The sequence below is a fragment of the Notothenia coriiceps genome, unplaced genomic scaffold (assembly GCF_000735185.1).
Source record: "Notothenia coriiceps isolate Sejong01 unplaced genomic scaffold, NC01 NC01_scaffold00034470, whole genome shotgun sequence".
Taxonomy (NCBI): Eukaryota; Metazoa; Chordata; class Actinopteri; order Perciformes; family Nototheniidae; genus Notothenia; species Notothenia coriiceps.
In genome coordinates this window covers 158,042-182,314 of record NW_011367171.1, presented here as the reverse complement: position 1 = coordinate 182,314, position 24,273 = coordinate 158,042, and the positions used below count along the sequence as shown (strand labels likewise).

Here is a 24,273-nt window from a genome sequence, read left to right as displayed (position 1 = left end):
CCGGAAATCTTAGGGCAGATTATCTGGTGATTAGAGGAAAAGAAATGAGGACATGACTGGTTGGAAGTACAGTTTAAGCTCTTAATCATTTACATCTGAGTCCATTAGATATATCTGATACTGTGTACGAACTTGACACAAATATCTTGATATGATAGAAAAGCAGCATAATGTGGGAACAATGTAATGCATCATGTGAAAACTTGATTTCTAATGTAGTGACTTGACAAGATGAAGGATCAAATTACACTTTTTAATTTACACGTTTACTCTTGAGTCAATAGTCTTTGATTTCCAGTGTGTATTCTAATGTTTGTGCAGTGTTAAAGTACATTGGTATTGTATGGAGTGAGACAGACGGAGAGCCAAGGTATACAGTATATAACCCTCCCATCTCTTTGGGGCTGTACAGATGCTGTCTCAGAAATAGAGGATTAGTTCTAAACATAGAGAAGAGGGGGACATGTGATGAGTGGATGGAGGGGGGAAGCCAGGCAGTGACTAACACCAAAAGCATAAATCTGATGGCGACTGACAGCTTCAGAGTAGCCGCTCAAAGGGGATGATGAGAAAATGGAGGGACGGCTGTGCAAAGATGTGATGGGGCCAAGCACGTTGCATCCTTGTGAGGGAGGAGGAACCGGGGAGAATGCAAAAATAAGGAAGCCTGGAGGGATGGACAGAAATATAAAGAGAGAAATGTGTAACTTTCAAAACTGTCATAACATCTCATCAAAGCCTTACATATAGTTGGTTAAAAATATCCACCGTGTTATTACTTTCTGGAGATGTGGTCGTTGGTCTGTAGGGAGGAAATGTGCTTATATCTCTCTGAGCGTATGCAAACAAATTCACTGAATGTGTTTTTGTCTCCGGAGATAGGATAAATTATAACTACACGATTCACACTGCTGGGAATTATTGATTTTCTTTTAGCTAAATTAACAAACAAAGGCTTTTGTATAAACACAGAACTCAATCCACATAACACAAATTGTATTCATTTATTTCTCGTGATGCTCTTGGGCATTGCTGAATTTCAATGGACCTTTCAATCAAACAAGAAAGAGGCCTTGAGAAGCTGTAATCAAAATCTCATTTGTTTTCTGCTTGTCAGGGGAAGACACGTTACATTGGTAGAGATGAAAGGAGGTACAAATGTCTGATTTCATAGCTGTCGGCAATAAAAAGGTCAGCTGAGTCCAAACTCTCAGTGGAGAAGCGTACAGTGTGAATGTGAAAGAGTGATGATGTACGAGGATCACGTAAAGGTATGTAAAACATATATTTCTAAAGTGAAACACAAATCTTGAACTAAGTAACACCAAAAAAGACATTTACGTGGTGTTTTGCAGTAGTGTTTGATGAAAACCAATGCATTGTGTTGAACAGGCTGAAACTCTGGATGTCTTTCTTTGTTCTTTTGTTTGTCACAATTTAAGTTGTTCTGTTTTCGATATCTACATGTACCCAGCCATGGTGGCTTTCAATATTTCAGCACACAATTGTTCTTTTATATTCCAAAGAACTGACTATTGCCACTTGAATAACAAAGACAAATCACTCCCTGCGCTAAGAAAGATTTCCCTTCATGATATTTTAAATGTTTCAAACACATGTTTCAAGTTGAATTAATACTGAATAGAAAAGCAGAAGTTAATTTATATAAAAAGTTACACTGATTATTAGTTTAGCGTTTTTACCATGAGGTTACAGAAGTGGAATCATCGGCATCATTGATCAGTGATGAAATTGCATCTCTAAAATGAAGCACTAGTGAGAGCATAAGCCAATGCTGTAACCAATGTGTGGGTCCTGTGTACAAGTGTTGTTTTTTTACTAGACTTTAAATCTTGCAGAGTTCTGAAACAAGAACAAAAACAAGGTTTGAGCTATTTCCTTTTGACTTAAATCCAAACAAAACATGAAAAAGCTTTAAAACTGTTGTTGAACTTTTAGAAAGCTGTAAAGGAAGCCCTTAAGTCCACCAGGTTTCTTAGAGATATTGGAAAGGTTTTACTGTACCTCCATGTAAAGTGTGATCAACCACACAGACGTGATGTTTGACCTGGTTGGTGAGTGGGTTTTGCCCAAGGTGCCTCCACAACGTGACATCAGTGACATCTCTGGCTTTCACCTTCTGTGGCTCTGGAGCGATGAGCACCAAACACCACGTGTATTTCCTTATGTTCAGAGAAACATCTCTGACTAAATGGCACACATTATTCAAGGCTCATCATCATGAAGACAGAAAAGCATGTTCACATGTCGAGGAACGTGCTTTTTTAGGAAGGAGCCATAAGGCACAGGGTTTTTCTGTGCCAGTACCGGGATTCATCACCAAACAAACGTCACTGAGAGCACGGGTAGAAGGGCGGGTGTCAACGCGGGGTGATCATCTGTTTCACATTTGTTGCGGTATTTTCTTTCTGATGATGTGTTCTTTGGGTGTTGCAGATGGATGGGTGTAGGGAGGCGGATGATTTCTGAATTATGAAGACCATATGTTAATGAAATATTTGCAGTTTGTATAGACTTTTGTGTCTCAGGTCATTGGTTCTTTTGATTCTGATAACCTTTTAGGAAAGTTGTTGTTAAGACATCAGAATTAGGCAACACATTACATCGTGGTCAATGGAGCAACAACCATGAGTGGTCAGATGACAACAAACCCCAGGTTAGTCAAATTAGTTTGAAGGAGAGCAAAAAGGTGAACTGGATCAAATGAGAGCCCAGACACTCCATTTCCTATCAATACCAAATGTCAATGTTTGGTAGAAAGGCAGGACCCAAACGTAGTACAAAACAAGAGTCAAAGTAGTTTGACCAAAAGCTAGCTTTAATCCACAAAAAAGCCGATAACAAGGAAAAACTGAAGGCGCAAACCTGGGAACGGGAACACGAGGTGCAGGTGCCCAGGGAAAACCAACAGGAACACGCATGGGAAACCAACCACGACGACCCAACAAGGACCACAAGGGAAGACAAGACCATTTAGACACCAGACTAATCACAAGACAGGACACAAGTGCAACAGGTGAACACAATCAGACTATCACTTGGAAACTAAAGACAGGAAGTAAAACTAGACAAGACAAAGAGGTAAGACATTTCAAAATAAAACTAAACAGACCGTGACACCAAAGCTGTCAGCCAGACTTTGTTGTTCAACTTTGACCTAACATTCTCACCAGTTGTTCCCCAGCTGACGCATTATTTATATCATCAAATGAGACCATTGTGGGTTTGCTCACTTTGGTTTACAACCTGTATCAGTGTCTGACCAATTTTATTTGATTGCCTCAACAGAGCTATTTGTGGGTATATTTCTTCATATCATAATTAATTAATTAAAGGTCAGAAGGCCTGAGCTACACACATAACACCTGAGTTCTATTTAATCATAGTATGTATTTAAAGTTACAGGACTTTAAATACTACTAAAGTGTGGAGTCATTTGAGGAGGTCCATATGAGCTTCAGCATATGACAGCTTCGTGTAGGCCTTAACCCTTTAACACACAGCTATAAATCAAGCTTTAAGTGTTCCTCTCTTTGAGAGTAAGTGTTAAAATGCATTTTAAACAGTTAATTGCAATGTCAGAGGTCCTCACAAAAAGGTAGCACTTTGTAAATGTGTGTGTCTCAGATATTGGTAGAACAAGCCTTTAGCAAACAGCTTTATATTTACAAGCCTGCCCATGCATAACATTGGTTTCTCTGTTAAACAAACACAATCAGAGGCAGGACATTTTCTCTTCAGCCTGACTCATTGTGATAAATGAATGCAGACAAAAACGCTGCCTTGACATCCTTGACTGGGATATTTTTTCTAAAGCCTTGGATGCATTATGCACAATATTTCAAAGGTTGGTATGTTAGAGTAAATGTCCTTCGCCTACAAGACACATTTTCAGCTTGGCGCCACAGAAAACCTTTTCCATTAACCAACCTGCTTCAACATGCTGTAGTTATATCATAACCCAGTTAAATACATCTGCATGTTTAATCCCAGTGACTCCAGTTACACAATGGCCATTGTGGCTTTAATGGATTTTATGTATTAAAATAAAGGATTACAAGGCAGGGGCATCGGGGGGGCTGCACCTCCCCTCACCAGAGCTGTGACTGAACAGCGGCCCCAAGTGGTCACCACTGGTTATGTATGGAGACCCCAAAGAAATATGTGAATTCATAATTGTTTATCCTGCAAATGTTGCACTATTTAAAACACCTTTTTTACAGCTTTGGTCAATCATGATCAGTGTAAATGTGATTGGAAACTGCATCATCTTCAAGATGGGGAAACAGAATAGAAAGGCCTTTACCTCATTTAAACTGCATCAATTATTCAGGCCTGCTAATTAAGTTATTGTTGGTATTCAACCCAACCACAAAATCAGGCATAATAGTCTGAGATTAATAAGAAGGGAGTGTTTTGATTATATTAAAAGCATAACAAATGTGTCTGGAAGCTTGTTTACACCCCAACATGACTCAGGGTGATTCTTGGAAAATAGTTGATGTTTCCAGAATATGGTTTGTTAAGCATTGCCAGTCATAGCATTCATCCATCAAAAGTGTTCTTCTTAATTGTCTGACTCACGGCCTGGATCATATTCCTCTGGGCTGATGATCTATCTGTTTCCTGAAAGATGTGATTATGTTGCTTTTTTTTTAACACAAGATCAGCGAGATTATAGGGATAGGGGAGAAGGGGGTAAATTGAGCCAGTGGGTAAGTTGAACCACCCCCTGTAACCAGGCAATGCCTTATAGTTGTAATCAAGTGACCAGAAATTATGCAAGCTCCACCAATTTCTCATTCCCTGTGAAAGAGAGATACTCATTGTGGTCTGGTAAGTAAACATTTTTACAAAAAAACGTTTTTTGCTTGTCAAAGTACATTTTCTAGATGTCAGCTATATCGGCTGTCATGTAAAAAAAAAAAATTATCCAGGTTTAAACACATATATTGTATATGTTGATTTGTTGGCAGCGTATTAAACCATGTGAATCATTAAGCTAAAGATGACTCTGAATTTTAATGCTAGGCTATTTTTTCTAAAATGGTGGCTATGGGGTAAAGTGAACCATGGGCCTTGGAGTAAGTTGAGCCAGTTTTTCAATGGAGAAATTAATGAAAGTAGGCCAAGTTGATAATAAGAGCTCATTGTAGGCTACATTTAAAGTTGAATTTACCCTGTGTTTGATTGGTAAGATGTATGAAATTGTATCACCATTTGTATGATTACTTTTCCTTTTAACATGTTAAAAAATCAATCAATTCAATCGAAATTTATATAAAAAATATTTGAAAAACTAAGCTTGTATTTGGTTTGTTATTTATTGTTTATAGTTACCTTTAAGATTTGTTGTAGGTATGCCCAGGTTTGAACTGTGGTTCAATTTACCCCCTAACCTGGATCAACTTACCCCTACACTGGGGCAAGTTGAGCAACAAGACTTTTTTTTTTTAAGAAGTAATATTTTCACTGCGCTTGATCAAATATTAATTATTGTCATTGCCATTGATATGAGACATCCTGAATTATAGGTGTGTGTTTTCATTTTTACTATGTGTCATTTCTCCTTAGAGGACATCATAACAAAAAAATGGCTCAACTTACCCCACTCTCCCCTACGTCATTGCAGTAAAGCAAACAACATGCCCATATCCCTCTACCACTGATACAAAGATAATATGGTTTCATTGAACTTTTTAAATGTAATCTACATCATTTTTATAAACCTGAAAAGACACTAAATGAGTGCTAAATTAATAAAGCATCAAACTTGACTAAATCCTCGAACGTATTCCTCCCTTATCAGTCAGAGACAAATCAGAACTTCTGTATCATTAAAATGACAATTTAGCCAAAAAACATGTGATTGCAGAGCAAATACTCTTTGAATTTAGATGTAGACTGGTACGATAAAGATGGTAAACAAAGAGGTGGTCAGGATTGGTTTGAAAAGTTCCTATGGATACTTTTTTCCCCCTTTATCAAAGCACCATTTCGAAGACTATTAAGTATTGATTATTACACTTTCAGCTTTGGTTACTTCCAAAGCCCGAACCTCAACGTGTTTGACTTTGCTGCCAGAACATTGTAGATGTGAACATGACTACTTTGACCTCTATCTGTCGATCTTCTTCCTCGTGCCGTCCTGTCACTCAGTCAAAGATATCTTTGGCACAAGAAAAACCTGTTGCAGATTATCAGTGAGCCTGGCTTCGCTCTGACATTAGAAGCAGTTTTATCCTTCAATCACCAGCGCAGACATACAGGTACACACTGCAGGTCGGGCCCATTGTCATTCAAATATGAGGCTGGTGATTGAAGCGCTTATCACTCCTAATCGGAGCGTGTAAAGGTATTACTGCTGAGGGAGAGAGCGCCACACCAACTTTGATATGGAAAATCACATCTGGGGGCTCCCAAACAACATTATCTATAGAGAGGTGAATATTCCAGGAAAAACATTTCCTGCGACCCCTCCATCTGCTGTCTTGGATTAGCTCCATGCATGTTTTCTGTTTTTTCAGATCCTCAAAGAGAGAGCGAAAAGGACAGGAGAGGGGGGAAAAGGGAGAAAAATAAAGAGCCAAACACACATCTTGTTAAAAGTAATATTTGTAAGCTTATTATTTTTGTTATCATGATCATTGTTATAACCTCTGTAATGGTTTGTTCATTTTACATTTTATTTTCAAGTTCATTTAAAGTCATTCCAGTCGAAAGGTAAACATGATTGTAATTGTTGTTTCCAACACTATTAAATGCTTTTTTTTCTTTTGCCAGACAACATTCGGTCACACTCTCTCGCTCATACACACACAGGAAGAGCAGAAACAAAGAGACTGTTGCTCACCCATTCATTTGCTCACACACACATGTACACACTGACATCAGCACACACTAACACAGACAGCCTCTGATGCTAAAGCTCTGCACACAGAGATGAAGTGATGAACAGAAATAGGCTCTTACTCACTCTCTCTCTCTCTCACACACACACACACACACATCCATCCATACGGACACACACTTTCTTATTCTCGTGTCTAAGTTCTTAAGTGCAACTTCTTGAAGAGTTTGAAACCCTCTCCCTCCACACCAGGACCCACAACCCTCCCATCATGAGCCATATATACTGGGTCTTTAACACACTAATGTATTGATTTCAATGATGCTCCTAAACTACATGATCAATGTTTTTTTCCAAAGGTATAAACTCTTGTCTGATGTGACAGGAGCTACATTCATTAAAAAATGTGTGCTCTCCAAAGTTTTGTGGAGAAAGGAATCTAGCTAACTGTCAAAAACCATTGGGGAAGGTTACCCAGAACTACTAGCACACTGATGAAAATAGAACTTTATAAGTGGTTCCCAACCTGGTCGACTTAACCCAGACACAAATCTGACGAGTCATGGGATCGTTAAGCAAAACATTGAAATTCTACCGCACAATATCTGCTATGATTTTTGACTTTTTTCTTATTATTTTCCGGTTCTGATTAAGATGACTGGATAATTTGACCTGTTCAAGAAGTATAATCATCCCTTGGTTGAACAGTAGGTCTATTTTTCCTCAGATTTTAAAAAGTTCCCTATTTGTGACAGGAAACATTTTTACAACATGAGTAAAGTCATGTATGATTGATGAACTGTCCTTTAAAGGGGTCACTAGAAAAAAAAAGGGATGGGAACCACAGCCATAAATGATTTGTCAATATTAATATTTCTGGAAATCATACTAACCCAAGATAGCTTAACCTTAAAGTTGACAAAGAGACTCACACAGTGCAGCCCAGGTTTACATATGGCTCAACCCCAACCCCCCCTCAAGACAACGACAAATTCAGCACAGCAATTAAAAAATAAAAGATTAAAAAACAAGATTTAAAAAAACAACCACAAGGAAACTGAGCTTCAAGTCTGTAAAAATGCTTACAATACATTTCACCTTGCCAAATGTAAAGACATTGTTATTCCATTCTTTGTCCGTTATGACATTTACACGCGTACTTAAACGCCTCACATGCCGGTGGGTGAGCCGGTCAGCTCACAGTCCATCAAGGTCTTCATCATCACTAAAATCATCTTCACCATCATCATCGTTTTTATCAGCTACTATGGTAAGCCATGCCCTACTAGAGTCCATCGTTGGCAGGGTGGGGTAACCATGGTGAATAAGGGGCTAGTTGCTATGGAAACTATTCTGAAGCAACCGACTGGTACAGTTGTTTGAGTTTTGAATCGCCGCAGCTCCCCACCAAAGCACTTGGTTTTATGTACTGTATATTACTTGTTGCTTTAGTTTGTGTTTTTATTTTTATTTTATTTTTGCATTTTCATACGTATAAGATGTACATAATGTGGATGTATTTTCTGACCGTTAGTACCATTTAAAATAGTCTCTCTCAATCTCAAACACACATGTGGCACACTCAGACATATGTTTTCTCTTTCAGGCACACGTAACAATCAAACAGTAACAGAAAACTGTTTACATGTGGCATCTGATGAATGTGTTTACAGAGATGGCATTGGTGGAGCGGGCTGCTGCGCCACATTGATCAGTGGAGGGCTGCTTATTGTCCAGGACTGGACCCACTCATAGACGCCTGTGTGAGGACTGTCCTTCCTCCTTTGTTCCTGTTCCTCTTGCTCTCCTCAAAACAGCCTGCAGTGTGTTGAGAGGAGGGCAGTATTGCTGCGTGTTTCCATGGCTGCTCTGTAGCCATCGTGTTCTTCCTTAACCTCGGTACTTCAAATACAGGACAGAAAAGTAACACAGCAACTTAAAACATCAACAAACCCCCCGTGTCAATGGCACATCTACAATAAATCCCTTTTTGTTTTGTTTGAGTGAATGCTTCATTGTTTAAATGCTCTGTGTTTCCCCAGGACCCCGTCCAGCCCCTTCCATAGAGACGAGCTGATGGTGAACACAGGATGACACGGCAGACACCAGAGATGAAAACTAAAACACTGGCGTCTGGAGTCCCAGGGTGTGTTTATGAACTATCAGCTACTTCGACTAGTCTCCTACACAGGACCTGCTCAGTTCATCAGCTGGTTCCTTTTTTCTTTCGTGGACTGGGAAAAGTCTCCAGCATCAACATCAACAACAACAACAAAAAAGGCAATTTCAGTTCAGTTTTCATTAAATCTATCTGATTCAGTTCATTTGAGTTCAGTTTAATTCTTGTTGCAAGAAACTATGGCAACTAGCTCTAAGGAAGTGTTTCAGCCAATCACATCCAGGGGAAAGTCTTCAAATGGTTTTCAATTGGTTGGGTGGATTTGATGCTTTTTTTTTACTAGGATTTCAGCCCGGCCTCTCCTGGTGTATAAATGCTTTGTGTGGTGTGCATGATTCAACAAGCTCAACCTGTGGCTTGTTCAGACACACACAGACACACATGGACACACACACACAAACACACACTCACACAAACACACACTCAACCACACCTGCATCTGTATGCACAGGCTGACTTTAAAACATACGGTTCAGTTTGTGTCACCGAGTGCCTCAAGGTCTTTCAACTCCACGAAAACCACACACAGCTGAACACACACACATACACACACATACACATTCACACTGATGCTTGAAAACTCTAATTTCTTGCTCCTCTCGCCTTCTGCTCTATTTGTGGTATCTTAACTCTCCTCTCTCTCCTGACTCCCCCCTCCTCCCTCGACTCCCCCACCCGCTGATACTGTACACCCTCCCAAGGCTAGTTGGCATGGTGACACTGATGGGATGGCCGTTGCTAGGAGATGAAGAGAGCGGCCAGAAGGAGCATCGTCACGGTGAGGAGAAGGCGATCCCTGGACGGGCTGCTTCCGCTGACACTCTTCTCCAGTTTGGGAATGAAAGGGTTATATTCATCTGGAAAAACAGAAATGGAGAGAAAGAAGAGAATGAAGCAGAGTAATGTCTTCATTTAAACTCATTACAGTACAAGGAAAGGGAAGATAAGTCTATCTGTGCTTCTTATTGTGGTATAATCTGCTTACACAGCAGGGCTTTTGGTAAAACACTTTTTTAATGAAACTGACTGACTGAAAAAAAGGCAGCTTACAGCACAGCTACACACTCCCACTGAAATATAACAAGTCCACTACAAAGACATCAGCAGTGCCATTACAGACTGCTGCAGCTGTTATCAGGAAACTCTTATCCTTTTAATAAAGTGACACGCTGTTGTAACACACTTGCATACTTTAACAAAGACACACCGTATATAAGGAAACCCCCCTGCGTGTACACCTGGCGAATGATTACCTAAAAATAGTATGCAGTCCTTTGTTGCGTTGATGTCTAGTCGTACGAAAAACACCAGACAGTTCTCAGCACGCCAACACTTATGAGACACACGTGCGGCCTGACACACCCTCTGAAGTCAGTTGATTAATGAGACTTGAGGCCAGACAGAAGCACAATTTTCTGTCTATACACGGGACGGCTGATGCTGATTAGGAGCCATTGTGTTAATGGTGGAGTGGGGAGATTCTCAGTGTTTCCACTCGATGCCATATCTAGCTTTCCAGCTGCTCTGGGGGTCAGACAGCAGAGTAATGACTGGCTGACACCTGGTTTAAGAGATGGCCTCTTCTGGTATGCTCTGCAGGCGAATCTAATGAGCTCTATGCAGCGGTGGAGCTCAGGTTAAATGCTTTGACCGCTCTGTAACCGAGCAAGCAGCAGGGGGGGTCAGGACACTGTTACTGTGGCGCTGAGTGACATAGAAATGTGGTTTTAAAGAAACAAAACAGCAGACTGCGGAGCATCTCGCAAGACCGGTTCTAAAGTGTGGATCTAAGCGCCTCATACACACTTACAGTACACACTGTCTCTCACTAGCTGTCACAGATAAACACATCATTATCAGCACGTGTTATTGGTGCGATGTTTGTGCAGGAGCCATGTGACGTGCATCATGACCTTCTGACATGTTCCTGCGCCAAACATCAGCGAGTAAGCAGTGTGTATTTCAGTGTGTGTGTGTGTGTGTGTGTGTGTGTGTGTGTGTGGGTGGGTGCACGCATTTGTGCAAGCTACATTTTGGAACAGAAAAGCAGACAACATCCGCCTGATAATTAGAAAGCTCAGACACCTAGAGGCGTCTATGAATTTGAATGTCATGTTGACAAGAACAAGGAGATATTTTAGTCTCTGATTGTGTTTATGAGTATCTGTCCTAGTCTGCGGGGGGGGTGTGTGTGTGTGTGTGTGTGTGTGTGTGTGTGTGTGTGTGTCAGTAGCTAATTGACTGCAGTGTTTTCTGTATGAGCGTAAGTATAAAACTACGGTATATGCATGTAATATAATGTATTTCTTACTTTTCTCACATACAATATTTTTTAATGGGCATTTAGGATCATAAAACATTTTATACCAAACTATATAAATATGGTACTTTAATACCCCAGACTCTATTATCTATGTATGTATAATGATAGACCTGGAACTACCTGTATATTGTTACACAATCCATGCCACCCGTAACATAAAGTGTGTGAAAATAATTATCTTTAATTGTAGTTGTCAACAGGTGTTGATGCAACTATGTGGGGATGTTTGACATTCGGACTTGTGGTGTTCCCGAATCAGAATGTCCTCATTTGAGGGTCAATCCAGTGATTAAGTATTGCAACCCCATAAAGTTTGGGAGGATTAGAGACATCATTGATACTATAGTATCTTTCAATAGCCCCTCCCTGACTGGTTTATAGTCATGTCTTTCAACTCAAGACTCCTGCAGAACCACAAAGGACAGTAGACAACTGTTTAAGATGCTCGGTAGTTCTCTTTGTAACTGGTGGTTAGTTTTTAACATGTAAAATGAGCGGGGTGTCAGTGTCAATTATTCAGAACATTACTAATGGTTGTTCGACAGGCCATTTGTTATCAAATAAAAAGCTAATTTTATGTTTCTGCCCAATGAGATTTTAGAGATAACACCTGAAGATGTCTAGTCATCTGACCGGCACATGGTTCATATAAAGTGTGTTATTACACTGCACCTTCTGGCGACTCTGACTATACCTGTAAGGAGGCAACAAATGAGTAGGCTTTCCATATCAGAATCGTTGATACATGCAGTAGTTAATACATGCAGACAACTTTTTCAGCTCCATGATGCTTTTGGTTTCATTTTTGCATTATGGAATATTCTTGCAAGTCATGCCCTTAATAAGCAACCTAAAAAATATACATACTAAAGGAAGAATAATGTGCCACTCCAAGATATAATATGTACACCTTCCTTTAACAGTAGTTAGAAGCTTATAAGGATCTGAAGTTGATGACATGTTGTTGAGAGCATTGGGTGTTGATTGTCGGTGGTAACAATATTGCAAGATATAATGCACAAATGTATTTTTGACACTTAAATTATAAACGTTTGCTACATACTGTATATGATTTCAAGACCTTTATATGGGACCTTTCAAAGCATATAACACTTTTTAGATGTAAAGTAATAAATGTAATAAAAGCAGAGGCAACAGTTAGTTGGTGCTGCGCTCTGCCTACCGATAGTCAGCCTGATGTTTCAGTGGCAAACTAACCAATCCACACTGTCACTTAACGGAGTGCTAATTAAGACAATAAACCCCATTAAAGATTTTCTCCAGACCTGATCGTCAGATGCAGTAACCTGAGCCAACAGGGCTGGTAAATGAGTATCCTCCCACTGAAAGACATCAGTAATCACATGGCTGCACGGGGACCAGCTAGCACCATTCCATCTGTGTCGTAAATGAGATCTAAATGAAATCTAATACTAGAGGCCGTATTCAGGAGGGAACCACTGTTGAGCTGCAGACACTGATTGAAAGGGGCAGCGACCAGGAAATAAACTGTGAGCAGTGAAGGGGAGAGAGCCTGCAACATTCAGCTTAGTTGAACATTTTCAGACACGGTAATCAGGCAGATTTGAACGGAGCAGTTTGCGCATTGCCTCGTGTTTGTGTGAACATTGAATACGAGTAATTAAAGCTATGATGTGATGAGTCTAATCGGCAGTCAGGAGGACGAGAGAGGGGAATAGGAAACTGCTCTGCTTCTTTGTTTTCAGTTAATTTCACAGCTCCCTGCTGGCTCCCTCACTTCCTCTTCAACCACTTGAGTTATCCTATTAATTTAATTGGGAACACAGAACACTACAGGTGAAAATGACCCACAGGAGCCGGGGTAATTTGTGCTCTGCTATTGTTTCAGTAGTTCACTTCATATTAGCAGTATTTTCATGTAGCTCACATTCTTTATTTGTTCAACTGTTCTTTTGTGGAAATAAAAAATGTTCTTTTCCGTTTACTCTTCTGTGTAACCTGTAATTTATTCGGCAATGTTTGATTTTCAGTTAAAGGTTATATGTATTCTGTTATTTGATACGTGCAGAGAATAAAGTCATGCGCACAATTGGCGTGGAAACGTGATGAGAAAGTATATGTAGAGACAAACACAATTATGGGTTACTTTACTTAGATCTGTGATAATGAAAGCTATTATTATATAGCTCACACCACTGTGACAACATTCGTGCATTTGATAACCCTAAGATTAATATCAAACTAAAATGTTAGAAGTGAGAAAAACTTAATTTCACACATCAAAAGATTAATAAACTTGGTTTTGGTGGCTTTCCCCTCCACTGCGTTTCTACTTGTGCGCTGGGAGGAAAAATGGAGGATGGGAATTAAAGAGCGGGAGGATGAGGAGGGCATGGACGAAGAAGATGGGGTGAGGGGAAAAAAACAAGATGAAAGAATGATGGAGGGAAGAAAAATAAGAGAGGTATCTCCACATACTCCAACAACATGCTGCCTTGGCCACAGTGATAAGTTTTCTTATGACAGTTATGAGAACACACTGATTTATTATGCACAGACACGCATGCGAGCGTGCACATTGACAGAACCATATTTTACAAGCTACCTTGGAGAGGTGTGTGAAAGCAGGACAGGATGATGATTGATCCCCACATGTCTGAATGCGTAACGGGTAGCCAGGCCAAGCTATCTGTGCATGTTGTTATTGTGCTGCTCATAACACTGAGCAGCAAGCACATGATCATCCCAAAGCCTGTCACTTATTGATTTACTGCTCTGCTTCCCCCTTAACTCACTGCCACATTTTATACAGTTCCAGTGCTAACAGATTTAGCATGATTGCCATGATTTCCCCATGGTTTCGTAACCCTGATCAGAGCAACACAAACAAACTAGGGGCACAAGATTGAAAAGTTACAGGAAATCTGATAAATATCTTCTTTTTTCTTTTTTGCAACTCACCATGAAACTCTGTGTTCTTTGCATATCCGGGTGAAAATGGCGAGTGTGAGATGAATATGCATGTAGTTGTTTAGCGGGATCAGCAGCCTGCCAAGCCAGCTGGTGCTGTGAAGTTAACTCTGCTGAAGCAGTCTTTTGAAAATGCCACATTTAACTTAAGCTCTTCATTTTGGACTTTTGATGCTGCATGGTGATTGAACTGGTCTCTCTGCCGTCAAATACGAACATTTAAAGTTTACAGCATGTTATTCTTTTGTTATTGTGAATAAATCCCATCAAATGACAAGTGTGTAATTTACATCAGGGTTGGGAAGGGAATATTTTTTCCATTTTCATATTTTTGTACACCCTATATTTAAATCTTCATCGTACGTTTGATTACTACAATCTGTCTGATAAGTGCCCTCTAATTTTCCAGCTACCATAATAGAAATGGGAGAAGCTTTGAATCACTAAACATTTTTGATTTGCTCATTTATTTCACCGGTATTATATGCTGCCCAGACTAACCTGACTTTGTTATTAGGGGATGTAGTCATGATTGAATGTAGCCTGACAGAAAGCGATGGGAAAGAAAAATAAGCTCTCATTTCTGCCCAAGGACACAATATCGTCTTTAAAAGATGCCTACATGCTTATTAATCAAATATAAGGCAGTAAAGAACAGATAAAGATGATATGTTACTGATTAAAATAATGATATTTGTTTAGAGATGCAAATGTAGATGTGACTTAACAAACTAAATATAATTTTTAGATGCTTTAATCGCTGAGCTTTAAAGAAGGATTAACTAATATGTGTGTGACCTCTTCAGAAAGTGCAACAGACACATTGACATACGTTAGTTTATGGGATTTGTTAAAAGTAAGAATAAAACATTAATAATCATTTAACGGCACCTTGAAAAGTGTGTATCATGTAATTGCCATGATTTGAGGCTGTTACGATCTGAATGACAAACACGAGTGTCTGTTTTTGTGAATCCAGACAGGCCGGATGTAAGTGCTCCACACTTACTCAACGACTACGTGTGTGCGTGACTCACCACTATCTTCCAGTTTTAGGCCTGGTCTAAGCGTGTAGTCTGGTTCTGTAGGCTCTGGCTCATCATCCACGTCAGAGGCTGAAAGAGAGACACAGAGGTCATTGAGTGAGGCGGCAAAAGAAGGAGGGAGAGGGTGGGACAGCATGGGTTAAACCACTGCTCCAAACCAAAAGATTTTAATTAGATTCACCCTGACATCTTCAGAGAAACATGTGAGAGAGCAGCAACGCAAAAGGTGCAGGGGTTAAAGAAAATACCCTGGAGCAGACAGACTGACAAGCCACAACATAACCAGCAGAACAAGAGAGAGAAAAGGAGGCTGAAAGATGGGAGGTGAAGGGAGGCAGATCAAACTGAAGCGAGGCAGTGTGTGAAAAGGGATGGCGAGCGATGGAGGGGGGTGAAAGGGAGGAGAGGTTAATACTACAGGGCTATGGAAGTTAAAAGGACCGGACAGGCCAGGGATCAAAGTCTGTGTGTGAGTGTGTGTGAGTGAGTGTGTGTGAATGAGTGTGTGTGAGAGAGAGGGTTGAGAGATTGAAGGAAGGCAGGAGAGCGAGATAGAAAGGTTAACACTACATATACACAGACACCCACTGACCGCACACAGCAATAAATGAATTCTGACAGGGGGCGAGGGGGGAGGGCTGAAAGAGGGAGGAATAGTGAGAGGAGGTGAGAAGGGGGGGAGGCGGGGGTGAGGGCCTTCAAAGCTGGAGCTGCTCCTCTCTGCTGCTGTGGATGGGGACTAGGGAGAGAGAGAACAGAGAGTCAGAAAAAGAGAGAGAGAAGCGGGAAAAAAAGAGGAGCAAGAGGGGTTCTGTGCCGCGAGTGAAAATGCTGCAGGGGAAACTCAGCAGGAGTATTAATAGCTCTGCCTGTTTTAGACTGTATTTAGATTATGTATGCATCTGTATGCAGTCAGCGTGCATGTGTGTGTGTGTGTGTGTGTGTGTGTGTGTGTGTGTGTGTGTGTGTGTGTGTGTGTGTGTAGGGGGGTTTGTGGGGAGCCCGTAGCCTGCCAGATGGGTAAAGTGGCCAGATGGAAGCAGGTACTGTCTGCAAACACGTCCTAGCATTGCATTATAGGTCAAACACTAATGCTCGCACACACACACATACAATACATACACACACACACACACACACACTCACATACACTTACCCGTGGAGCAGCAGACGTACACTCGTAGTCTCAGACAGCTGCGGCCGTGATGGTGGGTGGGCGTGGCTGTAAAAACACAGAATGCACAAAGATGTGTGTTCATATGCGTGTAATGCTTTCAGCTATGTGGTCTGCTTTAAAAAAACTGACAAAAGTTGGGCTTTGCTGCTTCACATGTAAACGAGATATCAGAAGTAAAACACCCATCCAAACTGGATCAGTATCGGCGCTGATGCTGACCTCATGAAACATCTATCAGCCAGACGGGACTGTTCCAAAATAAACACAGTTAACATACAATTTTATCCATAACATCAAACGTTCTCTACATCGCTGCGCTTGGGTTATTTTTACTATTGCAGGAAGCACTGGAGCACACAAGCTACAATTATACAGCAACTGTTTGTGATTTACAACTGCCTTTCCTAAAAATAGGCCTGCATTTATTGTACACATTACTGCAGAGTGAAATGAGCACTCTGTGTATGACAGGAAAGAAGCATTCAGTTCTAGTTTCTCCAACCGAAAACAGCAACTGTGGTAAGTTCACAAGTTGTTCTTATTGGAGGTTACTAAATGCAGCAGAGAGTAATGGCACGGAAATTCGAAATGGCAGCTTTGAGACAACTTTTGTGTTTTGAACACAGCACATTTCAGCAAAAATAAATCATCAAATTTGATAGTTTGAGCGACTTCTGATATATTATAGAAAATATTGTATTCTATAATATATCATAATTAAAACTATTTATTATAAAGATAACATGTTTCTCTACAGAGAGGACAGGAAAAGCCTCATTGCTGGTATTGTGCATTCTGTCTTACTGTCAAAAAAGTGAAATTGTCTTTAATACAAACCTATATAACCAACCAAATGTCCCATTATGACTGAACATTAGAATTTGAATATATTACATGATAATTGAAAAAATAAAGGCATTTTTAGGTTTTTCAAAAACAAGCCTGCATAAAACCAAACAAACATGAGTTGTGTCTCGATCAGCTTTCTTATTACCGAATTGCAGAAACTAAAGGTTTTTAGAAACGTCTCCTTCAAGTAATGTAGGTTAAGAGTGCAGCACTCTATCTTAAACATTACTTCTTATAATGCATTCTTCTAAACGCTAAAAAATTTTTTTTTACTTTGACATATTGCCACGAAGTGTTGTAAGTTATTTTGATTAACAATCAACAGAATGTACGAGCCTGGGTTTACTGCAGGGTGATTTGATTAGATGAGAAACAACAATTTGTTACTCTGAAATTACCTAAGGAGGGTCTTAACTGAGTTAATCGTTAAATCCACTCAAAATCCCCAAAATAATTACAGTGCGTGTTTGTCACATTACGGCTCTAGTCTCACAAGCTTTTACTGCAATTAATATATTTTGGTTTCCACTTCAAGACAGCTTCATATTGATACGTTTCATCATGATATTGGTTCCACTCACAGATGTAGTAGTACTCCTGTCCAACGTGGAACTCGTATCCCAGCGAGAAGGCACTGTAGCGCTGGAACTTCTCGGAGAACTTGATGGGTGCGTGGGGGGCGTGGGGCCGGTTGCACTCCCACCTCTTGAAGCCCAGCTGGGGGTCGCAGTTCCTGTAACCGCGGTAACTGACCATGTAGAGGATGTACTGCTCGCCGGTGCCCACCATGCGCTGGCTGTCGTTGTAATGAGGGCAGTAGATGTCCAGGTAGTCGTTGACGTTCACCTGCATCGTGTAGCCCTCCCTACGCAGACTGGACACACAGAGAGAGGGCAAACAGTCAGAATTCATATAAACAAAATTTTTAACAGGCAATTTTGAATTAACTAGAGTCGACAGATCATAATTGGACATGTTCTTGATTTTTTCCCCCCTCGGATAATCGTTAAATGTTTGTGCAATTTGAGAGGAAATAACAGCCAGGCAGATTTTAAGTATTATGTCCAAACTGCCCCTGGATACTAATAATATGTATCAGCCTTAGTGAATAACAATAATTATAATTTATATTGCCAAAACATACATTGAATGCAGCTCATAGTTCTTAGCACACAGAGCAATTAAAGTAATTAAGATGTACAACACGCAGTATAAATTAGAATTTTTGTATGTGCAAAACATGGTTATGTTTTTTCATAGTATGGGGTTTCTACAATGAACAATATAATAAAAAATGTGTCACTACTACACACATAACACACAATATTTTCAGTAAATAATGGAACAACGAGTAGTGCAATCTAATTGTAGCTGCACTTTTTGTTTTATTGTATAGCAGTTAGCATTTAACATGAATGCTTATTGTCACCTATTTCCAAATGATGTGTGGAATATTTAATATTTGTACATACACAGATTTCTTTAGCCTTAACCAAACACTCACATAAGTCACTGCAGAGACATCATAACATGTCAGCGTAAGGCATACTGCGTTTCGGATGCATGCGTTTTAGCTTGAATGTTCACCCAGGGTCAAATAAATCTTTACTTGAGAGTTATTGAGTTATTAATAACACAAAGAAAGCAGGTGTGTGTGAAAGAGTGTGTGTATTTGTGGCTGCAGGGCTGCTGCATGCGGAGAATGCGGAGCTGGCTCTTCAGTACGGGCCAAGGGCCCCAGGGCCGCCGCTCCTACCTCTGGTGTCAGCGCAGTGCTGTCCCCTAACCCCAGCGCTCGTACATCAACCTGAGCACAACATTGCGCTCACGTCAGACGTCAACGTCCTCACCGCGTTCGCCCCCCCCCAAAGCTCATAAATCAACGTCAGCCCCAAAAAAAATCTCGTCTTGACAGGAAGATAAGGTCTGAACCTGTCTCTGCGAGTGTATGAGTGTGTGTAGTGTAGTGTGTATGACAAAGTGAAATAGATTTAGATTTTTTTCTGACAGCCCAAAGACCTTTTTTTCCTCCCCATCACAGACACAGGCCTATATCTGTGTGACAGAGACAGGTTGCAGTTGTAAATCATACACACGCTGATGAGCATGTGAGCACACACACACGCTCATATGTTAAAGTGGTGACATCATAAAATCACAAGGGGGCAGCAGTGTGTCATCCTCACTCTGATGCTGCCTCTCTTCCTCTCTCCCAGTTCTAGGTCATGTCTCAAGGGGGATTATTATTCAATTATTAAATGAAGATCGAAACACTGTTTCCAATGTGTCCCTCTCTCCATCACTCCTTAACGCTCTCTTCAAATCCTGCCTGAATTTGTCTTTCTCCCCCTCCTCTGCATTTCTCTCATCCCTATCGCTCAGACTAACATGAAGGGAAGATTAATTGTTCAACATTCATCCTTTGCTCTCTTTCTCCTCTCCTCTCTGCTCTTCACTTTCTCTCATTACATCATTTAACTAGCCTACAGAGGGTATTAGTGGTAGAAAAAAAGGGGGAAATGCTTCAAGGGAACTATATTTATAGTGAATGCAAAAAAAAGAGAGAGAAAGAACACGAGTGAGGGATGAGTTTAGTTCCACCAGGGAGGCGTGAATGCAAATTGAGTAAAAAAGAGAGAGCCAGAATGGAGAAGACAGAAAGGCGGTGGGAGAGTTGTACGCTACCAAAGAAAAGCAAGTTCTCTGAGATGAAGGGATAATGGTGGAAAAAAAGAGAGAAAAATGAGGGGGAGGGCAACTCCGAGCATCTTGATTAATCTGAAAGTAAATAATTTCTCTAAGATAAAAGCTGGCGTTAGGATTCCCACTGTGCATGTGTGTGTATTTGTGCGCCTGCTTTGGTTTGTTTATGCATCTCTGCGTGAGATATCAAAGCATCTCATCTGCCGACATTTCATATTAGAGGTGGTGACATCTATAGGTGTGACCTACAGAACACACGTAGAACACTAAAGAGGGAGGTCATTTAGAACAAGTGTGTCTTAACAGTGAGTCTGTATCATCTAAAAGGAGCGGTGGGAATCCTTGGACTTTAAAACAATCTGAAGGAATTTAAAAGCACGATTTAAATCATACATTTACATGAACACAATAAATGTGCCTTGGGGAATAATCCTGTAGGTCGTAATGCAATACTTGACTTTGTGCACACTTGTGACAAACTGGGTTTTAGTAGCAAGTGGCATATTAATGTTTCCAATAATCTTTGTTCAGTGGTGTAGTGAATAACGTTTTTCTACGTGGATTGTTGCACTTATACTACTTGAACAGGGACATCATTAATGGTATTAGAAACACCTATGATTTTTTTTTAATGCTATGACAAGTCTATAGTAAATGTATGTTGGTGAAAAAGCTGGTTAAAAAAAAATACTGTATATTTAAAATGTAATAAAACCAACCAATTGCACTAAATCCACACACTTTGTACTGAAATATATCCAGTTGGTGGGATATTTAAGACGTTTTTAAGGTTTTGCAAAATCTTCTGCTTCCAGAAGACCAAAACAACAGGAGGTGTCTCTTGGGAGTGAATCACTGATTATGGATTTGAAGAACAAAAAAAAGTTCCTAGAAATGCCTCGGATCAAGAAATGTGGGTTAAATGAGTGCTGCAAACGTTAAAAAGCTATTTAATTTCATGAGACATTCATCCTTAGCCTGAAATATTTGTTTTTTAAATTGTTTCAAGACAACTACATTTTCATTATTTTTACTGTGTCATGTTAGTGCAAGGTGTTAATTTAATCAGCAACCAACAAAATGGATGATATGATTAGAAGTGAAACAGCAATTTGTCACCCTGAAATTGCCTGAGGATTGATTGGTTTAATTGAAAGTAAAGCATTATATGTTATGAGAAAAACAAAAAAAAAGACATTGTATTGACTTGTATTTCATTATATATGATTTTTACTGGTCAGACAGTGTCAACATTATTTTCTATCAACCACTTTGCTACATGTGCTGATGTGTACAAGTTGATTTAAATAATGTACTGAATTGTTCCATACAACCAATTCAAAAATCCATAAACTGTCTTCGCTGTGACTCACACTTAAGTGAAGCAGTCGGCTATAAACTGTGTGTTGGGAATGTGCCCTCTCCTTTGTGCAAAGTTGGTGTGACAGCCCTACACCAGTCACGATCATATTCTTCCTGCTTTAAGACGTAAGAGAATACAATAAATATTTACATTTTAAAAACAGCTTTACATAAAAGTGTACTTGAAAATCCACTCCGACTGAAGATAAGAGTTGCCTCCCTTTCATTTTGTGTCGTGTCCCTCGATCGCGACACCTGGTTAGCTGAAGCTGATAGCGAGAGCTGAGAGACGGAGCGGGGCGCTTCATCGACAATAACAAATCTGACGAGCACAAAGAACACTTATATCTACAGACCCGCCAGGGGACGGAGCGATGGAAAGAAAGATGGGAGGGTTTATAAGTTGAGACGAGGGGTAGTCGGGGTTAAAAGCTGCAGAGTCTGGCCACCAGGGAGCGGAGGGTGATAGCGCGGGGGAGCAACAGCTAAGAGCAAGATCAAAGTGGGCCTGGATCAATGTCACTATTGTAAAATCACATCAGAGAGTGTGTGAGAGGGAGTATGTTGGCTATAAATCAGTCATGGGCAACATAATGCCACAGCGTTAACCCCTGCCTGCCTGCTATCTGGCTGGCCTGTTGGAGAACTGTACATCGATAAAACACTTTGACAGTAAGAGCAACCATTCCTTTTTGTAACCAGAGCTTAGAGTACCAACTAACTCTGCTGTGGGTAAGATGGCAGACTTTGAAGAGAAAGGAGAGGCTGGAGGATTATAGCATGGAGTTACGCTGAAAACACACAATGTTTCTGCAACAAAGGGAAATTGGCCAAATATACCACATGGAGTTGTGAATGCTGGCTCACTGCCTAACGAACACAGACACTTGAATAAAACACAGGCACCATTAATGTTGTCAGTGACTTCTGTAGTGACTTAATACTAAGACGAGTTAAGAAGAAAAAGATCCTTTACTTAATTTTTCATAATAAAGACCATCAAGCATATGTTGAAAGAAAGTAGTTCAAGCTAAATGACCTTCATCAGGTAGCAAGCCTCACAACAGTTTCACATATAAATGCTAGGTGACGAGTGGGCTTTTATTTGCCTTTTTTGTAACAGTAGGAATCCGATTTATGATTAATTTTGGCAATTTTCAAGATACATCCTTTCATTTATTAACTAATTAATATCTTTCCGACGTCGTTGGCTGGAAATGTGGGTTTTCTCAGTTTTCTTTTACAGAACTGTGATCGTATAATATCACCTGACCTTACATAACCTTTTAAGTCTTAGATACAAAATCATTAAGACTTAAAGAGAAACGAAAAAATACCAAAACACAAACTTTCTTCAAAGATTCTTGAGCTTCCTAATTACTTCATCATGTAAAAACATGCTAATATGTGAATGCTAACATGTGAGAAAGGAGCATCTGAGGACTTGACCTAGAGGGCTCACATGGACATCTGTTTAGTATTCTTTCAAACGACTAAGGGCTCAACGATCACAAAGTAGAACACCACAGGTGGCTGATTGGATTGCGTGGTTGTCAGTGTGTGTAACTGCCAAAAAAGCATGCATGCCTCAGTAAATCAAGGTCAAATAAATCAAAGGAGTCACTGCTGATAGGTACAAGTTTGGGGCTGGATTAAAACTTGTCCAGCAGTGTGACAAATGATTGCCAATCAGAACTTAAAAGACAGTCGTCCCCATGAGGCCGGAATACTTAATCCCATCTCAGTTTGGTACAGATGTGCTAACATTGTTGCGGGAGGACTCGGAGCGGTAGGTATAATTGAATGGCTCCCCCCGCTGAATGGAGACTCCCAGAGATCTGTAGCATCGATGAGGCCCTCATCAAACACAGGCAGGAGTCTTCCTCCTCCGTCCTCTTCCCACTCCCTCTGCCTCGCTCGGTTGTCTCCTTGCCTACATTTGTTCTCACTTCCTCTGTTACTTTCTAAGTTTGGCTTTTGTCTGAGAGGAAGCAGACCAGAGTATTTAAACAAATGTGTGTATACATGCTCTTTAGTGATGCCAGCTGATTCAATATTGTTTGACATTGAAGATATTGACATGTGACTGCTGCCAAAAAAGAGCCATCCTTCCCTATACTATCTTCTGCCTTGTTTCAGTCTTCTCCTCTCCATCCCTCAATCATTTCGTCCTGAACCACTGGAGGGACATGCCTGGGTAGGTGGGTTCGGGAGAGTGTGTGTAAGGGGGTGTCTGAGGGTGTGTGTCCAGATATGGTGTAGTGCAGGTTCTAAATTCTCCTCATTGAAATCAATACCTGTCGAGAGTGTGTCCAACAGACTGGAATAAGCTGCCTTCTCTCAAGGCCGCTGCACGCGCGCACACACACACACACACACACACACACACACACACACACACACACACACACACACACACACACACACACACACACACACACACACACACACACACACACACACTCTTCTGCCCTCGGAGCGATGGCTCGTCATTGGTAATTGATCAAAGTATTACAGCTAACAGTGTTTCTTGCCAAGCGGCCTCACACGCAGCACGGACATGATCCCATAACACGAGCAGCATTCTCCGAATCGCTCTCTCTCTCTTTCCACACTTTTCTTCTACCTCGTTTGCTCAATGTTCTGCTCTTGTCTTACTTCTCTGGAGCTCTTAAGCACTCTTTCTCTTTTCCCTCCTTCCTCCTGATCCTCATCCATCATCCTCTCCCTCTCTCTGCCTGTAGATATTGACTGTGTGGTGTGAGAGAGAGTGCTCCGGCAGCACGAAACCTAATGGCAGGCGTTATTAGC

The 24,273-nt window shown here is 40.6% G+C and overlaps 1 protein-coding gene across 1 annotated transcript in view; it reads right to left on the bottom strand.

Annotated features, from left to right (window-relative positions):
• Positions 1–7,994: 7,994 nt before the first annotated feature.
• Positions 7,995–24,273, bottom strand: part of efna3b (ephrin-A3b) — a 28,448-nt gene continuing 12,169 nt past the window's right edge. The window contains exons 5-8 of the mRNA XM_010790599.1: positions 17,979–18,271; positions 16,528–16,593; positions 15,363–15,440; positions 7,995–9,907 (exon numbers count right to left, since the gene is read on the bottom strand). Of these exons, the coding sequence (XP_010788901.1) occupies positions 9,789–9,907; positions 15,363–15,440; positions 16,528–16,593; positions 17,979–18,271 (556 nt within the window). The 3' untranslated portion in view covers positions 7,995–9,788. The remainder of the gene's footprint in view (positions 9,908–15,362; positions 15,441–16,527; positions 16,594–17,978; positions 18,272–24,273) is intronic.